The 21,684-nt window shown below is 44.5% G+C and overlaps 1 protein-coding gene across 1 annotated transcript in view; it reads left to right on the top strand.

The window, feature by feature from the left end:
* Positions 1-21,684, top strand: part of DNAH10 (dynein axonemal heavy chain 10) — a 149,394-nt gene that overhangs the window by 14,387 nt on the left and 113,323 nt on the right. Inside the window, exons 6-15 of the mRNA XM_022597911.3 lie at positions 3,014-3,230; positions 4,814-4,971; positions 5,680-5,910; positions 9,201-9,391; positions 10,523-10,721; positions 14,236-14,430; positions 17,497-17,667; positions 19,379-19,555; positions 20,365-20,490; positions 21,379-21,551. Of these exons, the coding sequence (XP_022453619.2) occupies positions 3,014-3,230; positions 4,814-4,971; positions 5,680-5,910; positions 9,201-9,391; positions 10,523-10,721; positions 14,236-14,430; positions 17,497-17,667; positions 19,379-19,555; positions 20,365-20,490; positions 21,379-21,551 (1,838 nt within the window). The remainder of the gene's footprint in view (positions 1-3,013; positions 3,231-4,813; positions 4,972-5,679; positions 5,911-9,200; positions 9,392-10,522; positions 10,722-14,235; positions 14,431-17,496; positions 17,668-19,378; positions 19,556-20,364; positions 20,491-21,378; positions 21,552-21,684) is intronic.

Raw genomic sequence — 21,684 nt, 5'->3', positions numbered from 1 at the left:
GCATCAAACGTGAGGATCTGCAGGAAGAGCATCCTGGGCAGAGAAAACAGCACATGCAAAGGTCCTGAGGCAGGAGCAGACTTAGCTTGCTCCAGCCACAGAAGGATGACCAGTGCAGCTGGAGAGTAGTGAGGGAAGTTTGGAAAGAAAGGTAGGTTTGAAGCACGGGAATAAAATGATCTGGTTTGCATTTTTCTTCTGGCTGTTGTGTGAACAACATATGCAGGGGCAAGAGCGTATGGGACCAGTAGACCTAATAGCAGGCCGTGGAAACGTCCAAGTGGTGGATGATGGTTGTTTAGGCTCCGGAGTTCAATCAGGGGAGGGAGCGGGAAGCAGACAGCATCAAGAATATGTTGGGGGGCTTCCCTGGTGGCACAGTGGTTGAGAGTCCGCCTGCCGATGCAGAGGACGCGGGTTCGTGCCCCGGTCCGGGAAGATCCCACATGCTGCGGAGCAGCTGGGCCCGTGAGCCGTGGCCGCTGAGCCTGCGCGTCCAGAGCCTGTGCTCCGCAACGGGAGAGGCCACAGCAGTGAGAGGCCCGCGTACCGCAAAAGAAAAAAAAAAAAAAAAAAAGAATGTGTTGGGCATGGAGCCAGCAGGACTTGCTGATGACTTGGATATGGAGGTTTAGGAAAAGAGCATCCAGAATGATTCCTAGGATTTGTGTTTGAACAAGCAGGGAGATTTGGGGGTCATTACTGAGATGGGGGTGTGGGGTAGAGGGATCTGGAGGAAAACCCCAGAACTCTATTTTGCACATGTTAAGCTTGAGATGCCTCCTAGACATCCAAGTTGAGGTGTGCAGCAGGATGTATAAGTCTGGAGCTCAGGGGAGAGCTCAAGGGGTTCTTCCAGAAATATTTATTGAGCATTTACTGTATTCTATAGCAGTAATCAACATAGTCAAGGTCTGTGCCTCACAGACCTTACATCCTAGTCAGGAAGATTTACGTTAAACAAGATCAATGAGAAAATATACAGTGTGTTAGATAGTGACAGGAGTTCAGGAGAAAGATGAAGCTGGGAAGGGGTTAGGAAATGTTGGCAGGTGGTAAAAGTAGGGCTTTTGAAATTTTGGATAGGGTGACCAGGAAGACCTCAATGTTGTCTTTTGCTGGGACTATTGCAGTTGGCTCCTGATAGATTTCCCAGCTTCTGCTTTTGCCCCTACACTATATTCTCCACATGCCAACCAGAGAGATCCTTTGCAAAACGGGAGCCACTGACATGGTGTCAAGCCAAGGGACTGGATGAAACAGCCAAGGGAGAGAGTATAGAAGGAGGAGAATGAGATGAGAGGGAAACTAGGGGGCGGGATGATAGGGGGCCAATTTATTATTTTTGAAAATTGGGCAAATAAAGGGAAGGCTCTAACCGTTTATTCTGCCTTCTCTATATGAACTGGATAATCAAATAGTAGATAAGAGAAGTGTCTCTTTATAAAAGCATTTCAGCTATTAAAAAAAGAAAGTTTAGAATGAGACTCTTTCAGTAGTGCAGCTCTCAGTGTGTTGAAGGATCTAGGTATTGAACATCAATGGATGCTAAAATCAAAAAAAAGAAAAAAAGGAAGAGAGAGGACTTCCTTGGCGGTCCAGTGGTTAGGACTCTGCACTTCCACTGCAGGGGGCACAGTTTCGATCCCTGGTTGGGGAACTAAGATCCTGCATGCCTCATTGGGTGGCCGAAAAACCCCCCAAAACCAAAAAAACAACCCCCCCAAAAGAGAGAAAAACCAAACATTATTTGTCTCCTGATAGAAGAAACACCAATAGTCTTGGCAAAGGGATTCTGAGCCAGTCTCTGGACCCAGCTGCCAATTTGCAGGAAAAGACAAGAGGAGCTTGTAGAGTTCTACCATGAGTGTGCAGTCAGCAAGATCCAAGCTGGGAGACTCAAAACATTCTGGGTTCTTCAATAAATTGGAAGTACATGTAGATTAAAAGAGTCTTAAAAGACGTATCAAATTTTAAGAAAAACGGGCAAAACCAAAAATCAAAACCCAGCCCAATCAACCAACCCACCAAACAAACAAAGAAGCCAACCAACCTGTGGGCATTTGTACATCACTTTCTATGTGAGAGTAAGTTATGTAATTGTATTCAAGTGATTTCATAAATTCATGCTTCTCTCAACTGAATTTCCCAAAGACCGCGTGCTCAGTATCTTCTTTATTTTCACCTTCACACAAACTTGGAGCTTAGCTGATGGGTTAACACACAGTTCTCGCTTCCCTGTGCCATAGTTTCTAACTCAGCTGCCCTGTGGCTGGCGGCAGCTAAAGAAATACAGTATTATCTTCTGGGTAGTCACCTCAGGCTTGGTTCAAACTCTTTACCCTTGGGCCATTCTCAGTCAAATATAATTTCTCTTTCTTTAGATCTGTGCTCTGGGCTGGAGTAGTTCACTTTGTCACTGTATTGTTACTTTCTATTATCGCATATTCAAAGCCAGAGGCAACTTAAGTGCATGAATTATTGAATATGACGTGTGATTTGCTTCTTATTTAAAAAATTTTTTTGTATTACAGTATAGTTGATTTACAGTGTTGCGTTAGTCTGCTGTACCGCACAGTGACTCGGTTTTACATATACATGTATCCACTCCTTTAGATTCTTTTCTCATATAGGTCATTACAGAGTAGTGAGAAGAGTTCCTCCCTGTGCTCTACAGTAGGTCCTTATTCGTTATCTGTTTTATATGGAGTAGTGTGTATATGTCAATCCCAATCTCCCAATTTATCCCTCCTCCCTCTGCTTTCTCCCCTGGTAACCGTAAGTTTGTTTTCTACATCGGTGACTCTATTTCTGTTTTGTAAATAAGTTCATTTGTACTCAACCATAAAAAAGAACGAAATGATGCCATTTGCAGCAACATGGACGGACCGAGGAATTGTCATACTGAGTGAAGTAAGTCAGACAGAGAAAGACAAATACCATATGATATCGCTTATACGTGGAATCTAAAAAAATGGTACAAATGATTTGATTCGTAAACTTGGCTTTTCAGGTTTTCTTGCCAGCCTTGTCCTTCAGTCAGCACAAGGATGCGAGCCTGGGATTCACATCTGGAGAAGTCTTGGACTCCTTTGAGTACGACATAGACCTACTCAGCATGCCTGGGGAAGCAGTAGAATATCACAGCATTCAATTAATACGGGATGAATTTTTAATGAACATCCAGAAATTTGCAAGTAATATTCAAAGAACAATGCAGCAACTTGAAGGTAAGGCTTTATTTTTCTCCTCCTTAGTTAAGCAGGATACGTTTACTTTAAGAAGAATTTTAGAGTTCAGGAGGTTTTTTTTATTGTTTTAATTTATGATCGTTCTTGTTTACCTGCTCGTGATATGAAAGACACCAAGCTGGACATTGTAAGAAACACAAAGAGGAATGAAGAATGACGAATCCTTGTCCTCAAGGATCTTATAATCCGGTGCCCAAAGAACTATGGCAGAATAAGGAGCTTGAGAGAGATATTAGGGTCTTTAGGGCTTGGAAGAGTGAGACCATATTGGAGAAGTGGTGGGGGAATCAAAGAGGACTTCCTGAAGGAGGCAGCATTTGACCTCATCTGAAAGGATGAGCAAGGCATTGGAGTAGGTGGAGTTGGGGAGCAAGGGCATTTTGGGCAGGGAGAATGATGGACCTTTGGCGGTTCTTTTTCCATTCATTTTGCTAAGTACTCTATGAGATTCAGTTTGCTAAGCGTTCTGTATTTTCAGTCTGAAGACCTAGCCTTTCAGTATGAAAAATTCTCTTGATAATTTCCTCCACTGTTTGTCTTTGTTTTCTCTTAATATTCCTGTTGGATATGTGCTGTTGATTCTGTTTCCTGTCTTTTCACTTGCATTTTCCATCTCTTTGTGTATTCTACTTTCCTGAAGAGTTCCTCAAGTTTTACCTTCACAAATTTTGATTAGACTTTTCACATCAGCTATCATCTTTTTAATTTTTAAGACCTCTTATTCTGTGATTGTACCTTTTCCATACATTCCAAACTTCTGTTCTAGTTTGCTGGATGCCATGTTGTCTCAAATCTCTGAGACTAATAGTTGGGATTAAAACATTTTTTTTGTCTGTTCTTTACATTCTCTCAATTTCCTCTGGAGTCATTGTTTCTGATTTATCCTTGGACTGTCTGTTTCATGCTGGAGGCTTTCTCGAACATCTGTTGAGCTCTGGTTGTTTGTTCAATTTTTAATTTAATTTAATTTTATTTTATTTGGCTGCATTGGGTCTTAGTTGCAACACGCGGGATCTCCATTGCGGCACACGGGATCTTTCGTTGTGGCATGTGGGCTCTCTAGTTGTGGTACGCAGGCTCCAGAGCATGCAGGCTCAGTAGTTGCAGCATGTGGGCTCTCTAGTTGTGGCGCACGGGCTGTATAGGGCGCAGGCTCAGTAGTTGCGGCGCGTGGGCTTAGTTGCCCCATGGCATGTGGGATCTTAGTTCCCTGACCAGGGATCAAACCTGCATCGGAGGGTGGATTCTTACCCACTGGACCACCAGGGAAGTCCCTGTTTGTTCAATTTTTAAATTGACATCACTTAGGTTGTAAACTCAGGACCATCTTAAATAGCTAAATCATTTTGATCGAGCTTAACACTGGAGCAGTGATCTAATTATCTAAAGTGTTTTAGTTACATTCTAATGAAAGAGAATGAGATATAGAAATATTAGGACAGGGAAGTACCAGGCCATATACTGATGTCTGGAGAGACGAGCCAGCTGATTAACTGGAACATACATTGTCTGTAATCATTTTCCCCAAACTAGTGGCTGACTGACCATTTTTATTCTACTAGGTGAGATCAAGTTAGAAATGCCAAGCATCAGTGTAGAGGGAGAGGTGTCTGACCTGGCAGCTGACCCAGAAACCGTGGAAATTTTGGAGCAGTGCGTGATAAACTGGTTGAATCAGATATCAGTAGCTCTTGAGGACCAGATAAAAAAGACGCCTCAGGTAATGTGTGCAATGCTTTTGAAGATCCCTGATCCAGTTCATGTTTGCCATCCCGAGAACGAGCCAGGAGTCTGCGGATCTGAGCGATCTAGCCTCTTTTCTTACTGTTTTGTGACCTCCTTAAAAATATCAAAGTAAACATACCCAAGATGTCATTCTTGGGCTTTCTGATGTTAGTGTGCTAATAGATGACTCTCTGCTGTTGATAAAGATAATACTGTGTATAAAAATAAAAAAAACCAAACCAACCAGGAAACCCAACTCAGCTGGCTTAAATAAGAAAGAGGATTTGTTGGCTCCCATAACTGAAAAGTCTAGAGGCAATTCTGGATTCAGGTATGGTTTGATCATGAGTCTGGCACTCTAGCTGTGTTGCTCTGTTAATTTCTTGGTTCCAAACTCCTCTCTGAGGGGGCTTCCTCCTCAGGCTGGTTTCCTTCATGGTGGCAACTGGTAATAGTTTCTGACCCCACATCCACATACCACCTTGTCCAGAGAAAGACTGAGTGTCTACCATTCCCGACTGGAGTCCTGAGATTTCACTCTGATTGGATCATCCTAGGTCAAGTGCCCACCCCCGAAGTCCTTGTATGGATTAGCCCCTAACTAGAGCATTTGGGAAGAGAGGCGTGGATGCTGGAGGAGCAACCACAGGTGTGGACTCCCCACTAATGATGATGCTATTTGTGTGCTCCTGTCATCTCTCAGGGTAATGGTCCTCTGGCCGAAATTGAATTCTGGCGAGAAAGAAATGCCACCCTAAGTGCACTCCATGAACAAACAAAGCTTCCAGTAGTCAGAAAAGTCTTGGATGTGATCAAGGAATCCAATTCTATGCTTGTGGCAAACCTGCAGCCTGTCTTAACTGAATTGTTCAAGCTCCACATGGAGGCCTCAGACAATGTGCGGTTTCTTTCCACAGTGGAACGTCATTTCAAAGTATGCCGGGTGCACTGCACTTTGGAAAGTCAGCTCTGTAAACTAGATTTCACACGGATTTAACTTCCTTTTGTTTGTTCAGCATTTAAAAAATTGTAGTAAAATATATATAACATGATATTTATTATTCAGCCACTTGTAAGAGTTCAGTAGCATTAAATACATAACTGGGTACCCCTTATCACTATCTATGTGCAGAACTTTTTCACCATCCCCAACATAAACTCAGCATCCCTTTAAACAACCCCGACTTCCGCCAGCCCTTGGTAACCTCTTTTCTAATTTCTGTCTCTCTGAATTTGCCTGTTCTAGGTATTTCATAGAAATGGAATCATACCATCTTTGCCCTTCTGTGTCTGGTTTATTTCACTCAAGATAATGTTTTCAAGATTCATCCATGCTGTAGTTATATGTCAGAATCTCATTGCTTTTTAGGGCTCAATAACATTCCATTGTATGTATACACCACATTTTGTTTGTCCATTCTTCTGTTGATGGACCTTTGGGTTATTTCCACCTTTTGGCTAGTGTGAATAATGCTGCTATGAATATGGGTATACAGATATTTGTTTGAGTCTGTGCTTTCAGTTCGTTTGGGCATATACCCAAGAGTAGAATTGCTGGGACATCTGGTGATTCTATGTTTAACTGTCTGATAATTCTGTGTTTAACCATTTATGAAGATTCTATGTTTAACTCTTTTCCTCAGTGACTGCACCATTTTACATTCCCACCAGCAGTGCACAAATGTAATTTCCTTTTTCGGGATTCCCCTCCCCTCTGATTTATCATGCACAGTACCATATTCCAAGGCCAGGAGTCCTTACTCTTGTCCCAATAACGAGACCAGTAAAAGTCCTGTTTGTGTTGCTGAGGGGTTAATATGTGTGTGGTGAAGCGCTGTAGAGGTACAGGCCCAGGTCCCGAGTATCCCACATCTGCATACGTGACCTCTCTGAGCCTGTTTCTTTCTCTGGAAAACTGGGATCATGAGAGAACCTACCTCAAATTGTTGCTGGAAGGTTCAAATGACCTTATGACTGCAAAGCACTTAGCGCATCAAGAGTAGTATCGGGGAAGCAACTGTCCAACAACTGTATGAGTGGTCCACGGATAAGGATCTATGTGGTCCTGTATAAGTGGTACAACAAGTGATCAAATCTGAGGGCTTGAGGTCCAAGTGGAATCTGCCATGGAGTTGATGTTAGTGGCAACATCATCTCCTTCTCTGAGATTTATTTATCGTCTCTGCAAAATGAGTGGCTTGCAGAGATCAGTGAGAGTCAAACTTACATCACTCATGCATCACTTTTGTAATTTTTCCATCCCTCTGTGCATCTGAAACTTACTTTTCTGTAAGTTGACTTTTTAAAAATACGTATTTTATTTATTTACTTATTTTGGCTGTGCCAGGTCTTAGCTGTGGCATGAGAACTCTTAGTTGTGGCATGCATGTGGGATCTAGTTCCCCGACCAGGGATCGAACCTGGGCCCCCTGCATTGGGAGCATGGACTCTCACCCACTGGACCACCAGGGAAGTCCCTCTTTAAGTTGACTTTAAATTTGTACGTGTGTGTGTGTGTGTGTGTGTGTGTGTAATTTAGCCTCAAACAATCATACCTGTGCAGTCATGGGTCTGATATACCAGTCGTTTCTAATACGCAGTAAAATAAGTATATATATATATATTTATTTAAAAAAATTTTTCTTGTGTCATTTGACTTTTGATATGGTTTGTGATATTTTAAAATTTTTTTAAAAAAATTAATTTATTTTTGGCTGCATTGGGTCTTCTCTGGTTGCGGTGAGCAGGGGCTACTCTTTGCTGCAGTGCACAGGCCTCTGCCTCTCATTACGGTGGCTTCTCTTCTTGCGGAGCATGGGCTCTAGGCGTGCGGGCTTCAGTAGTTGTGGCACGCGGGCTCAGTAGTTGTGGCTCACAGGCTCTAGAGCGCAAGCTCAGTAGTTGTGGCGCACAGGCCCAGTTGCTCCGAGGCATGTGGGATCTTCCCGGACCAGGGATTGAACCTGCGTCCCCTGCATTGGCAGGCGGATTCCTAACCACTGCGCCACCAGGGTAGTCTCTATATTTTTTAAAAGTTTTGAGTGCTGTCAAAATCATCTCCCTTCCTGCTGGGGGACACATACCCTGGAAAACACTGGCACCTCTAGGTCACCTCTAGAATGCCAGCTTTGATTCATTCAGTGGCACTCTTGCCACTAAATATAGTATAATTATATATGTATATAATATGTATATACACACCATACTTCATATACATGTCTGCAAATTGCTTTATTAACTTTAATTGTAAATCTTATCTTTCCATGTCAGCACCTACAGACCTATTTCAAACTTCTTTTGTTTGTTAAACATTTTTTCCCATAATGAGGACTTTTTTAAAATTAAGAAGAATGTCCTACACTGTTGGTGGGAATGTAAGTTGGTGCAGCCACTGTGGAAAACAGTATGGAGGTTCCTCAGAAAACTAAAAATAGAGCTACCGTATGATCCAGCAGTCCCACTCCTGGGCATATATCCAGACAAAACTATAATTCAAAAAGATACATGCACCCCTGTGTTCATAGCAGCACTATTCACAACAGCCAAGGCATGGAAACAACCAAAGTGTCCATCGACAGATGAATGGCTAAAGAAAATGTTGTACATATACACAATGGAGTCCCACTCAGCCATAAAAAGGAATGAAATAATGCCATTTGCAGCAACATGGATGCAACTAGAGATTATCATACTAAGTGAAGTAAATCAGAAAGAGAAAGACAAATGCCACGATATCACTTATATGTGGAATCTAAAATATGACACAAATGAACTTATCTATGAAACAGAAACAAAATCAGGGACACAGAGAACAGATTGGTGGTTGCCAAGCGGGAGAGGGTAAGAGTGGGAGTTTGGGATTAGCAGATGCAAACTGTGTATATACAGAATGGATAAACAACAAGGTCCTACTGTACAGCACAGGGAGTGATATTCAATATGCTGTGATAAACCAGAATGGAAAAGAATATGAAAAAGGATGCAAAAAAAGTTTTTTTTAAGTTGAGAGACCTTAAACAGAAGCCCATTTTTTCCTGAAAGTACTAAAACCCAGAAATACACTTGCGTTTAATTAAAATACCTTTTAAATACAAAAGAAAAGAAAAGAAAGAAAGAAAAAAGAAGAGGGGAATTTCCTGCACACTACTTGCTTTCTTACACTGTTGGCCCCAAGGCGAAGGTGGCTTGCTTTGCTCTCTCTTTTACATGTGCCTCTCCGGTTAGAACATAACGCATGGATCTAGCTTTCACGTTGTCTTGGAAACAATCCCCTCCATGATGAGTGCCCTGAGGATGGTGTGGATCATCTCCCGACACTACAATAAAGACGAGAGGATGATTCCGCTCATGGAGCGCATTGCCTGGGAAATCGCGGAGAGAGTCTGCAAAGTGGTGAATCTTCGGACTTTGTTCAGGTAAGAAGTAAAGGCACTGTGTTTTTCTTAAGATCTTAAAACACTTTATCGAAACACCATACCATTCACACACCATACAAGTCACCTGTTTAAAAAGTACAATTTAATGCTTTTAGTATATTCACAGAGATGTGCATCCATAGCCATCAATGATTTTAGAATATTTTCTTCATCCCAGAAAGAAATCTTGTCCCCTTTAGCCTCACTCCCACCCTCCCCAACCCCCCAGCCCTGGGCAACCACTGATCTACTGTCTGTCTCTGTGGATTTGCCTCTTCTGAACATTCATGCACATGGAATCATACAACACGTGGTCTTTTATGACCGGCCCCTCCCCCTCAGCATCATGTTTTCAAGGTTCATTCATGGTGTAGTTTGCATCGGTGTTTCATTCCTTTTTATGGCCAAATAATACTCCACGGTGTGGATTACTCAGGACCGTCTTCCTTGGTTATCCTTGGAGAGACCGAGGCAGATCGTCCAAGGGGACCTTACTCCTGGACCCCAGACCCCCTCAGGTGGAACAGCCTCTGAGGATCAAATGTGGAAGGAGACACAGATCATTTTTTTACTTTCTTTTTTTTTTTCTGGCCGGGCTGCTCGACATGCAGGATCTTAGTTCCTCAACCAGTGAACGAACCCGTGCCCCCTACAGTGGAAGCATGGAGTCCTAACCACTGGACCACCAGGGAATTCCCTTTTTTTTTTTTTTTTAACTTTCTTGAAAAACAATCTATATAAGTGAAATAGGTACCAAAATCTCAGCATTATCATTTTACTCCGCTGTTGCTTCCGGCTTAGGACCCAAGTCCACCTGCTCCCCTTCCAGCTCAAACAGAAAGCTTACCAGGCTTTGCACACTGCAGTTTGGGGCAGCTGCATCAAAGGTTAGCCTGGGCCGCGGCTTGGAATCCTGCCTGCAACCCCACCAATCACATCCCTGCCAGTTTCATCAGAACAGCAGCTCACCCGGGAAGGTTTCTGCAGTGAGACCATGACATCAGAGGGGCTCCGCTCCTTGCTTAGAATTGTCCCCTTAGAAGCCTCCTTCCCCTGGGAAGTGGGGAGCGTGGCTCAGATCCCCTACGGCTCAGACCCTCCTGCCCATCACAGCATCACTTTGCTTCCCAGAGAAAACCGAGCGAGTGCGCAACACAAAACCTTGGAGGCCAGAAACACCCTCAACATGTGGAAAAAGGCCTATTTCGACATCCGGGCCAAGATCGAGGCTTCAGGGAGAGAAGCTCGGTGGGAGTTTGATCGGAAACGGCTGTTCGAGAGAACAGATTACATGGCCACCATCTGCCAGGATCTCTACGACGTCCTGCAGGTGGGGTGGGGGGCTTGGTGGTGGCGTTCTCTTTAATGCATGCAAAGGTGGTTAGAGCTGGGATTTGCCCGATGGAAGGCAGTTTGTCTTTTTCACAGTGGGCCTCTCCGTGTCAGGTGGGAGGCAGAGAGGGTCTGACCAGGAGAAAAGCCTGCAGAGCAGACAGAATGTGCCGGAATGTCCCAGAGCACACCTGACCTTTGCAGCTCTCCCTTGAGTTTTGTGACAGCCCTCTTTCTCCCCCTGCTTTTGGTTTCCTTTCCTTTTCTTTTCTTTTTTGGCTGCACTGCAAGGCTTGCGGGATCTTAGTTCCCCGACAAGGGATTGAACCCGGGGCCACGGCAGTGAAAGCGCCGGGTCCTAACTACCTGGACTGCCAGGGAATTCCCTTGGTTTTCTTTACCTTTTAATTAAAAAAAAATTGAAATATAGTTGATGTACAATGTTGTATAAGTTACAGGCGTACAGTATAGTGATTCACAGTTTTTAAAGGTTATACTCCATTTATAATTATGAAATATTAGCTATATTCCCCATGTTGTACAATATATCCCTGTAGCTTATTTTTTTTATTATCATTTTTTTTGCGGTACGCGGGCCTCTCACTGTTGGGGCCTCTCCCGTTGTGGAGCAGAGGCCCCGGACGCGCAGGCTCAGCGGCCATGGCTCACGGGTCCAGCCACTCCGCCGCATGTGGGAACTTCCCGGACCGGGGCACGAACCCGTGTCCCCTGCATCGGCAGGCGGACTCTCAATCACTGCGCCACCAGGGAAGCCCCTTGTAGCTTATTCTAAACCTAACAGTTTGTACCTCTTACTCCCCACCTCTAGTAACAGCTAGTTTGTTCTCTGTGAGTCTGTTTCTTTTTTGTTATATAGTCACTAGTTTGTTGTATTTTTTAGGTTCCACGTGTAAATGATTATCATGTAGTATTTGTCTTTCTCTGTCTGATTTCATTTAGCAGAATACCCTCCAAGTCCATCCATGTGGCTGCAAATGGCAAAATTTCATTCTTTTTTAGGGCTGAGTAGTATTCCATTGTATATATATGTACCACATCTTCTTTTTTTTTTTTTTTGCGGTACGCGGGCCTCTCACTGTTGTGGCCTCTCCCGTTGCGGAGCACAGGCTCCGGACACGCAGGCTCAGCGGCCATGGCATGTGGGATCTTCCCGGACCGGGGCACGAACCCGTGTCCCCTGCATCGGCAGGCGGACTCTCAACCGCTGCGCCACCAGGGAAGCCCCCACATCTTCTTTATCCATTCCTCTGTCGATGGACATTTAGGTTGCTTCCATGTCTTGGTTTTCTTTTGACTCTGGCCGCGCCTTCTCAGTGTCTTTTGCAAAATCTTCCCCCTCTGTCTTTGAGTTAAATGTTGGAATTCCTCAAAGGCGATCAGAGACCTTCTCTCCCCTGAAGCCACGCCATCCCTGCCATGGCCACAGTGACTGCCCGTCTATCTGCCAGTGCTTCCTGTTGATCTGATCCCACTCTCTTTTGAATGAATGTCCGCAAGGCTTAGTGGCTGATGGGTTCAATTAGCCAGCCCTTGTCTCATGAAGGTCCATCCATTCATTTATTCTCTAAATATTTATCAAGCACTCACAACGTGCCAGGCACTTGTCCTTGCTGCTAGAGAAATGATGAGCAAAGACCAGGGCCAGCTCTGTGACCGCAGTGCCCAGCGCAAACAGAAATGTTGACTCCTTATTCAATAAGCAGGAAAAAAATGCTGTTAAAAGTCTTAAAATATAAAACCTTTTCCTTCTGACATGTCTCGCCTTGGCATGGCCTTGTTTGTTGGTTTGTTACGACTGTAGCAAAGTAAAGAAAAGAAAGTAAAAGAAAATTAAACACTTAAATTATTTGCATGAATTTTACGGTTCTTTATATTGTGCAGTGTCAGCTTAACATGCAAAGAGAAGGGCATTTGTCTGGTGTGTGGAATCAGTGAAATGACACAGTTTGTATTTTGCAGCTCTTTCTTTTTTTTAAATAAATTTATTTATTTATTTCTGTTTGGCTGCGTTGTGTCTTTGTTGTGGTGCACGTGCTTCTCATTGCGGTGGCTTCTCTTGTCGCGGAGCACGAGCTCTAGGCGTGTGGGCTTCAGTAGTTGTGGCATGCAGGCTCTAGAGCGCAGGCTCAGTAGTTGTGGCACACAGGCTTAGTTGCTCCACGGCATGTGGGATCTTCCCGGACCAGGGCTCGAACCCATTGGCAGGCAGATTCTTAACCACTGTGCCACCAGGGAAGTCCCTATTTCGCAGCTCTTAGGTGCAGATGTAAATGCTTCACATGACTAACTCGGCTGGTTTCATTTCACTTCTTGATGTGTGCAGTTCCACCAGCGTTCTTTGCTTCAGCTCACTGATGGGGAAGGAAGGCTGAGAGGAAAAGGAGTTGTGGGTTTTCCTATCTCCATCATTCCTTCTGTGTCGTCATTTTCAGCGTGAATAGTTGGCCAATGCGGTGAAGTACAGGGGTGAAAAGCAATATGGTAGGTAGGGTTCCTTGGTCGGGTATGTTTCTTAGCCTTTTTTTTCTGTGTTGGAAGCGAGCTCTGTTTTGAAAGGAGAAGGTGGCCCCTCTGAGCTGTTGGTGTCCTCCTTTACTCGCCGTAGCTGCCACACGCTGACCGGTACTGGCTCTGAGTCTCCCTGAACTCTCGTGCATTGTGGCTCCACCGGGATTCTCTGCTCATGGGACCTCACATGCTGCATGTCGGTGGGGTGTTGTGAACAGCACACACGCAGGTTTCACTTATCGCCTCTGCTCACACATGTGCCCGATTGTCCCCTGAGACTTCATTTACAAAACACAAGTTCAGAGATAAAATGATTGAGAATTTCAAGATGGTAACAGCAGAGCCTTAAACCCAGCACGGGACCCTCTGGAGCCTGGGGCCCTGTGCGCCTGCCCGGGTCCCACACCTATGAAGCCAGCCCCATCTGTACGTAGTCTATGGCTCATGCAGCTTACAGTCCAGTAGAAGAGAAACATGGTAGACAATAATCGCACAGATGCATAGCTACAGCTGAGGTGAGTGCTAGGAAAGAAGACTAGAGGGGGCTGTGGAAGTGTGCACAGGGGCATGGCCTGTTCTAAAGGGTCGGACTTGATGAAGGCATATTTAATAATGAGTAGTAGGTATCTGGCATTTCACACTGCAGGTGCAAAGGCCCTGAGACAGAAAGGAACGTGGGATTGAAAGAGGCCCGGGGTGGCTGCGAGGCGGCAGGGGGAGAGCAGTATGGTTGGACATGGAAGCAGTAGGTAGGGGCCTGAGCATGCAGACTTTGTAAGCTGTGTCAGGCCATCTGGAACGGGTCCTTTGTGCAGTGGGCATAGTACCAAAGGGATTAGGCTTTGGTACTCCAAAGGGAGGAGGCTACCTGTGTGACCAGATTCTTGCCCTCAGGTAAACCTAGATATGCAACCCGCTGGTCGTTAGAGCAAAAGCATGAGAAACCAAGTGGTGACCTCCTCATGTTTTGTTTGATCGGACAGGTCATGGAGGAATTCTACAACATATTTGGCTCAGAGCTAAAAGCAGTGACTGGGGATCCCAAGCGCATCGACAATGTGCTGTGCAGGGTGGACAGCCTGGTCACCCCCATGGAAAGCCTGACCTTTGACCCCTTCAGCATCAAGTGCTCCCAGGACTGGAAATACGTGATGGACGACTTCAAGATCGAAGTCCTGGCAAGTAACACATCCTTCGATTCGATTTTGGAAGTGGATACCATGTTTTCTCCATGTTAAATCTGTTGGGTTATTTAGTTATGTTTAGGGTTTTTGGTTTTTTTTTTTTTTAAATCATAAAAAGGGATACCTGCTTTTTGGTGAAAAATGGAAACAATGCAGAAGAGCATAAGGTAAAAACGAACATTTCTCAGTGTCTTCTGTCCCCACCCCTACTCCCCAGGCGGAATAAGTTTGAAGCGAGCTAGACACCCTAGAATGGCTACCAAGGTGGGTTGGGTGTATAACTGGAGAGGATGTAGAGCGGCTGGGGTGAAGAATGGGACTTAATTTAGTAAGCAGTAGGGAGTCATTGAAGGTTGTTCACCAAGGCAGTGATGTCATCAGACTTATACCAAAGAGGGTTTTTCTGGCTGCAGCATAGGTGGATCTGAGCTAGGGAAGGAGAGGAGGTGGGGAGGTGGTATAAGAGCTTGTGGCCCTAGGTGTGTGTGAGTCAGGGCCGATCAGAGAGAATACGACCTCCCTGCATACGGCATGGACAGGATGGCCCACCACGCTCACCTTTTCGGCCTCCTGTGTGGAACACCATCAGTAGCATCCCCATTTTATGTTTCAAGTAAGTGTTTTGATAACCCCGGAGCATCTTTCATATTGTAACTGAAAGTGGGATCCCCTGCTCACTGCGCAAAAGCCGATAAAGAGGCAAGGTTGGTGGAAAGGAAAGTTTGCTTTATTTTGGCTGGCGGCAACCAGGAGTGGGGGTGGACTCCTGTCCAAAGGCCAACTCCCCCCGACTGAGGGTCAGTGGGCAAGAGCTTTTATAGTTGGAGGAGGGGGCTACATGCAGAAACAGCACAGTCAGCCCTGGCAGGCAGCTTTTTAAATTTTATGTATTTATTTTTATTTTAAAATTTATTTAAAATTGATTTATTTAATTTTATTTTATTTTTGAGTCTTCGTTGCTGCGCACGGGCTTTCTCTCGTTGTGGTGAGCGGGGGCTACTCTTTGTTGTGGTGCGTGGGCTTCTCATTGCAGTGGCTTCTCTTATTGTGGAGCACGGGCTCTAGGCGCGGGGTCTTCAGTAATTGTGGCTCGCGGGCTCAGTAGTTGTGACTCATGGGCTCTAGAGCTCAGGCTCTGTCGTTGTGGCGCACGGGCTTAGTTGCTCCGCGGCATGTGGGATCTTCCCGGACCAGGGCTCAAACCCGTGTCCCCTGCATTGGCAGGCAGATTCCTAAGCATTGCACCATCAGGGAAGCCCTAACACAGTTTTAAATAACTTTTGGTTACATTAATGGTCAGCATTTACTCATTATGTCTATGCAGATATTTTTCACTGCTGAGCCAAGAAGCCCATCATAACCATGCAACCTTTCTTTTCTTTTTTAATGTTTATTTATTTATTTTTATTTTTAAAATTTTTATTTATTTATTTTATTTTTGGCTGTGTTGGGTCTTCGTTGCTGCGTGTGGACTTTCTCTAGTTGCGGTGAGCGGGAGCTCCTCTTCATCGTGGTGCTCAGGCTTCTCACTGCAGTGGCTTCTCTTGTTGCTGAGCACAGGCTCAAGTGCCTGGGCTTCAGTAGTTGTGGCACACAGGCTTAGTTGCTCCTCAGCATGTGGGATCTTCCCGGACCAGGGATCAAACCCATGTCCCCTACATTGGCAGGTGGATTCTTAACCACTGCGCCACTAGGGAAGTCCCACCATACAACCTTTCTTGTCCAACCCTTCATTTTTCCTGGAGTTAATCATTGCTTTTATTTGCATTTGCTTGGTTAGTTACATATACACCGTTAATTTTTCCTACTGCCCTAACATCTTTTTCACACACCTATCAAGAGTGGGTTCCATCTGCTGAGACATATCAGTGCTATTATTTTTCCAGATACCTTTCTTCCAGAGCTTGCTGTCTTTCTGCTCCAGTCTAGATTGTTTGCTCCTCAGACCTGTTGTGAAGCAGTTGCCCTAGGACTTCCTATCTTCTCTCATCTATGTTGGATCCTACTTTTTAGAGTTCACAGCTTCCCCTCTCCTTGTTTGCTCTGTTGTTTTGCTGGAGCGCATTTTTTAGTAGCTTCCTGAGAAAGGTTTCATGGGACATGCATTTTTTTTTGAGTCTTGCATGTGTGAATTCTTAAATAGTAGGTATAGAGTTCAAGGTAGAAAATAACTTTTCTTCAGAAATTTGAAGATGTTCTTTATCGGTTTCTAGTTTCCAGTGTTATTAGAAGTCTGATATCACTCTGATTTAATTTTTCTGGAATTAACCTTCCACTCTGCATAGGGTGGGCTGGGGATGGAGATATAGAGTATGTGTACTGAGTGGCCTGGCTGTGTGGGGTGGAGAAGGGATCCTCTGTTTGCCCCTCCCCTTCCTGGTGCCTGGTGCCCTCGAATGCTCAGCCTCCCAGAGGTTTCCATGGGACAAACAGGTGCCCCCCGCCTCCCCCACCCATTGCCAGTGTTAGGTAGTAATTCTCTGCCTTTTGTAAAGTTAGTTACTCTCCTTCCAAAAATTCCTGAACTATCTCCTCTCCCGTTTCTTTGTCTGTATGAGTTAATACTTTAAAGATTTCCTTTTCTATCATTTTGAACTAGTGGAGGAGAGAGAGCAGAAAACCAATGCAGCCGGTCTGCCATTTTTTTCTTTTAATATTTATTTATTTAGGTTACGCTGGGTCTTAGTTGCGGCATGGGGGATCTTCACTGCGGCATGCGGACTTCTTAGTTGTGGCATGCATGCTTCTTAGTTGTGGCATGTGAACCCTTAGTTGCGGCATGCAAACTCCTGGCTGTGGCATGCATGCGGAATCCAGTTCCCCGACCCGGGATCGAACCTGGGCCCGCTGCATTGGGAGCACGGAGTCTCACCCACTGGACCACCAGGGAAGTCCCCAGTCTGCCATTTTTAACTAGATCTCAGCTTCCACCAAAGCACAATGGAAATCCTTCTCAAGGCACTGATTTGGTATTTTGTGAGGTAATTTGTTATTTTTGCGGGGTAATTACAGGGTCATAAGGGTTTTTTTCTGGGCTTTTTTTGTTTGTTTGCTTGGCAGGTTATTGAGAAAGAAGCAAAAAATTTTATTGACGAATCTTTTAAGACACTTCGATCAGCTGAAGCAGCATTTGACATGCTTTTAAAATTTAAGCATATTCGTTCACGGGAGGCCATTAATCGACAAATGATGATGAAATTTAATGACATTCTTGCACAGTACTGTAAAGAGGTAACTGAAAAATCTATGGCTGCTGTAGCAGTAAAAATACACTTGGCAAAATGTAAACAGTTGGATCACACTGTTGTCTTTCTCATCTAAATTCAGAGAAACTGTACTTTTCCCAAATAAGCATGTCGTATAACTGAAACGAAGTGGGTTTGTTTGTTTAGTGGAGAAATTCAGTAAGAATTTATGAAGTACAATATTGTATGCCTCACATTGTGATGGACCCTGAGTGAGTTAGTCATAGGAATAATCACAGTAACAACAGTGTAGTAGTCATAGCTACCTATGCGTGAAGGTCACGGGTGTGTTCACATACACATTCCTGTTGTAAGGACCCTTGTTATACAATGGACCCACCCAGATAATCCGGGATAATCTCCTTATTTTAAGGTCAGCTGACTGGCCACCTTAACTCCATCTGCTACCTAATTCCTCTTTGTCAGGAATGGATCAGGACCGTTAATGGGGCAGGTATTGTTTTGCCTCTGACACCTAATTACTCACATAAGAGTGTGAAATACTTATTTTAAAATGCAAGCCCAGACCATATGATCCAGCAATCCCATTTTGTGTATATACCCAAAAGAATTGAAAGCAGAGTCTCGAAGAGATATTTGAATATCAATGTTCGTAGCAGCACTATTCACAACGGCAAAAAGCTGGAAATCACCCAAGTGTCCATTGATAGATGAATGGATAAACAAAATGTGGTCTATCCCTACAATGGAATATTATACAGCTTTAAAAAGGAAGGAAATTCTGCCATATGCTACACCATGGATGAACCTTGAGGGCTTTGTGTTAATTGAAATAAGCCAATCATAAAAAGACAAATACTCTATGATTCTACTTATATGAGGTACTTAGAGCAAAGTCATAGAGACAGAAAGTAGAAAGGTTGTTCCTAGGGGCTGAGGGAGGGAGAAATGGGGAGTTACTGTGTTTAATGTGTACCCAGAGTTTCAGGTTTACAAGATGAAAGGAGTTGTGGAGATGGATGATGGTGCTGGGTGCACAACACATGAATGTAGTTAATTACACTGAAATGTACACTGAAAAATGGTTAGGATGGTAAATTTTATGTCATGCGTATTGTACCACAATTTAAAAAATATTACATGATAGATAATTATAAAACCTCAGTGGCACGTGCACATACAAACACACACACACACACAATGCAGGCCTGGCCACCAATCATGTCTAGAACAGATTTCAGAATTTCCGGTAGGTTGGTCAAATGATTGTACACAGTCTGTAAGTATAAGGCAGTTTGGATCATTGCATGTTTTTGTTTTTTTTTTTTTGCGGTACGCGGGCCTCTCACTGTTGTGGGCTCTCCCGTTGCGGAGCACAGGCTCCGGACGCGCAGGCTCAGCGGCCATGGCTCACGGGCCCAGCCGCTCCGCGGCATGTGGGATCTTCCCCGACCGGGGCACGAACCCGTGTCCCCTCCATCGGCAGGCGAACTCTCAACCACTGCGCCACCAGGGAAGCCCGGATTATTGCATGTTTTAAACCAAACAAAAAAATTCCTACAGAGTATAGGAAAACGTAGCAAATAATAAGTAGTATAAAAACCCTATTCTGTACCTTAGACTATTTCTTGATGTTCCATATTCATTTCTTTAAAGATACAAATCTCAAGTTAAATCTTTTCTTGGCTCACAGACTGATGCTTATCACTTACGGAATACGTTTGATTGCTTTGCAGATTGACATTGTTAACAAAATCTTTGTTCAGAACCTTGACAACCCACCGCTGTATAAGAATCACCCGCCCGTAGCAGGTGCAATCTACTGGGAACGGTCCCTGTTCTTCCGGATTAAGCACACCATCCTCAGATTTCAAGAAGTAGAGGAGATCTTGAACAGTGATAGAGGAAGAGAAGTATGTTGCTTCTGCTGGAAATGTCCCCTTTTGTATTTCACGGTTCAATTCTAGATGGGCGGCCTCCCTGGGCGCTGATCCTTCAGTCCAGGTGGCTGCCGGCATGGAGTGGGCTACGCAGAGTTGCCTACATAAAAACAGCTCAATTTCAAATCCATGTCTGCAATTTAGAAGGTCTTTTCTGTGGTCCCTGGGGACCACCTCTCCATACCTACCTGTGACATCTTCCAGGTGGCAGTCACATGACTTCCCCCTGACCTTGATCTTCAGCCTCTGCAGAGGGTGACCAGCAACTTTCTGATAATACTCTCCCTCCCCCACCCATGCATTTTTGTCTGTTATATCACAGGGGGTGGGAAACCTTTTCTTTAATGGTCCAGAGAGTAAGTATTTTAGGCATTTGAGGGTCGGATGGCCCCTGTTGCAACTACTCAGCTCTGCCTTTGTAGCAAGAAAGTGACCGTCGATAACACGTAAACAAACAGGTGTGACTGTGTTCCAATAAAACATCACTGTGGACGCTGAAATTTGAATTTCGTATGCTTGTTACACGTCATGAAGCACTGTGTTCTTTTTGAGTTCCTTCATTCTTAGCTCCTGGGCTGCAGCAAACCCACGGGCTGAGGTTTGTGAGCCCAGTTAATCAGCCTAGATTTCAAGCCCTACCATGGCAGACCAACCCTCCGACGTTTGTGCAAATCTGCCTGCTTCCTTTTGCAAAATGTGTTAACTGATAATTTTTTTTTTAAGAGAGACGAAAAAATGTTATTTTCAATGACAAAATGACCGTTGCCTGACTTCTCTGGTAGGTAAAGCAAAAATATCTGGAAGTGGGTAGGACAATGAAAGACTACGAAGATGAAAAGTATAAGCAGTGGAAAGAGACGACAGAACAGGTCCTGCCGACTCTCATGAGGAAGAGTCTGCTCACTAAGGTGTGTCTTTCTAGATCCGCGTCCTAGATTCCGGGGCGGCCACGTAAGGTGGTGGTGACTACTATTTCCTTGAGATCTGATGTGTTGACTCTCATGAAGTTGCGAGGTATTTCCAAAATCAAAGGCACAGAAGGGCAGAGGCTGACCCGGGAGAAGAAGAGAGGCAGAAAGAGAATAGATGGAGGAAGCAAAATGTCACCGTCAGGGAACATGCTGGGGTTAGGCAGCCCTCCTGACTCCTTGGGCAAGCGGCTTAACTCTGAGCTCCAGTGACCCAGTTTGTAAAGTGAGTTGGATCAGAAACATGCAAAGTATTAGTTGAACCGTATATGAAACAGCTGACAGTTGATCATTTTTAACCTACAGAAAAATGTCACTTCCCATGATTCAGCCGCATCTTTAGCACAGGGTCCGGCACATAGCAATTGCTCAGTAAATAGACACTAGCTAGGAGGTTCAAGGGAAGACCTGGGCCTGGCGGTTTTCGCTCTTCGGTACTAAAAGGAGTGAAGAGGCCAGGTAGGGCCTGTCAGGAACTGGACAGCTTGTGTCCTATTCAAAAGGGGCAGCTGCTACCCAGCTTCAGTCTGTTCTTTGCCATTTATCATCAGCTTTTCCAGTTTTTCAAGGGAAACCAGATTCCTGGATTTTTACCTTCAGTTGCCCAAATTTCGAACATGGGCGACTAAATCGAATTCTTTAAAAACTCTGTTCACCAAACAAAATATGAATTCTAGCTAGTTCTGTCCAGCTCCCCAGTCTGTCAGGGCAGCAAGGACCCTCCATTGATCTTTTTCAAATTCACGTTTAACTTGGGTTGCGTTGATCTAATTGCTTCTTGGACTGCCCTTCCCACGATGTTTTGTAAAAACACCGTCTCTCCCACAGACTTCTGCTGCTGGTGATGAAGCCCAGAACTCTGACAGGGGGGCTGGTTTTGCAATCAACTTTTCACCTGCTCTCAGGGAGATTATTAATGAAGCAAAGTACCTGGAACAGCTGGGGTTCCCTGTCCCCGAATTAGCAAAGAATGTTGCCCTCCAGGAAGACAAATTTCTTAGGTAAGAAGATTCTTCTCTTAAATCAACAGTAAACATTTTTTGTCTTGGGACCCCTTTGCGCTCTTCAAAATTATTGAAAACACGCCCCCTACCCACGCCAGAGCTTTCATTTTTGTGGATTTTATAACCGCCA

This window comes from Delphinapterus leucas, chromosome 14, assembly GCF_059928025.1.
Source record: "Delphinapterus leucas isolate spDelLeu-1000000601 "Yukka" chromosome 14, BTC_Dleu_Yukka2, whole genome shotgun sequence".
In the NCBI taxonomy this organism is placed as follows: Eukaryota; Metazoa; Chordata; class Mammalia; order Artiodactyla; family Monodontidae; genus Delphinapterus; species Delphinapterus leucas.
This window is presented reverse-complemented; position numbering and strand designations above follow the sequence as displayed.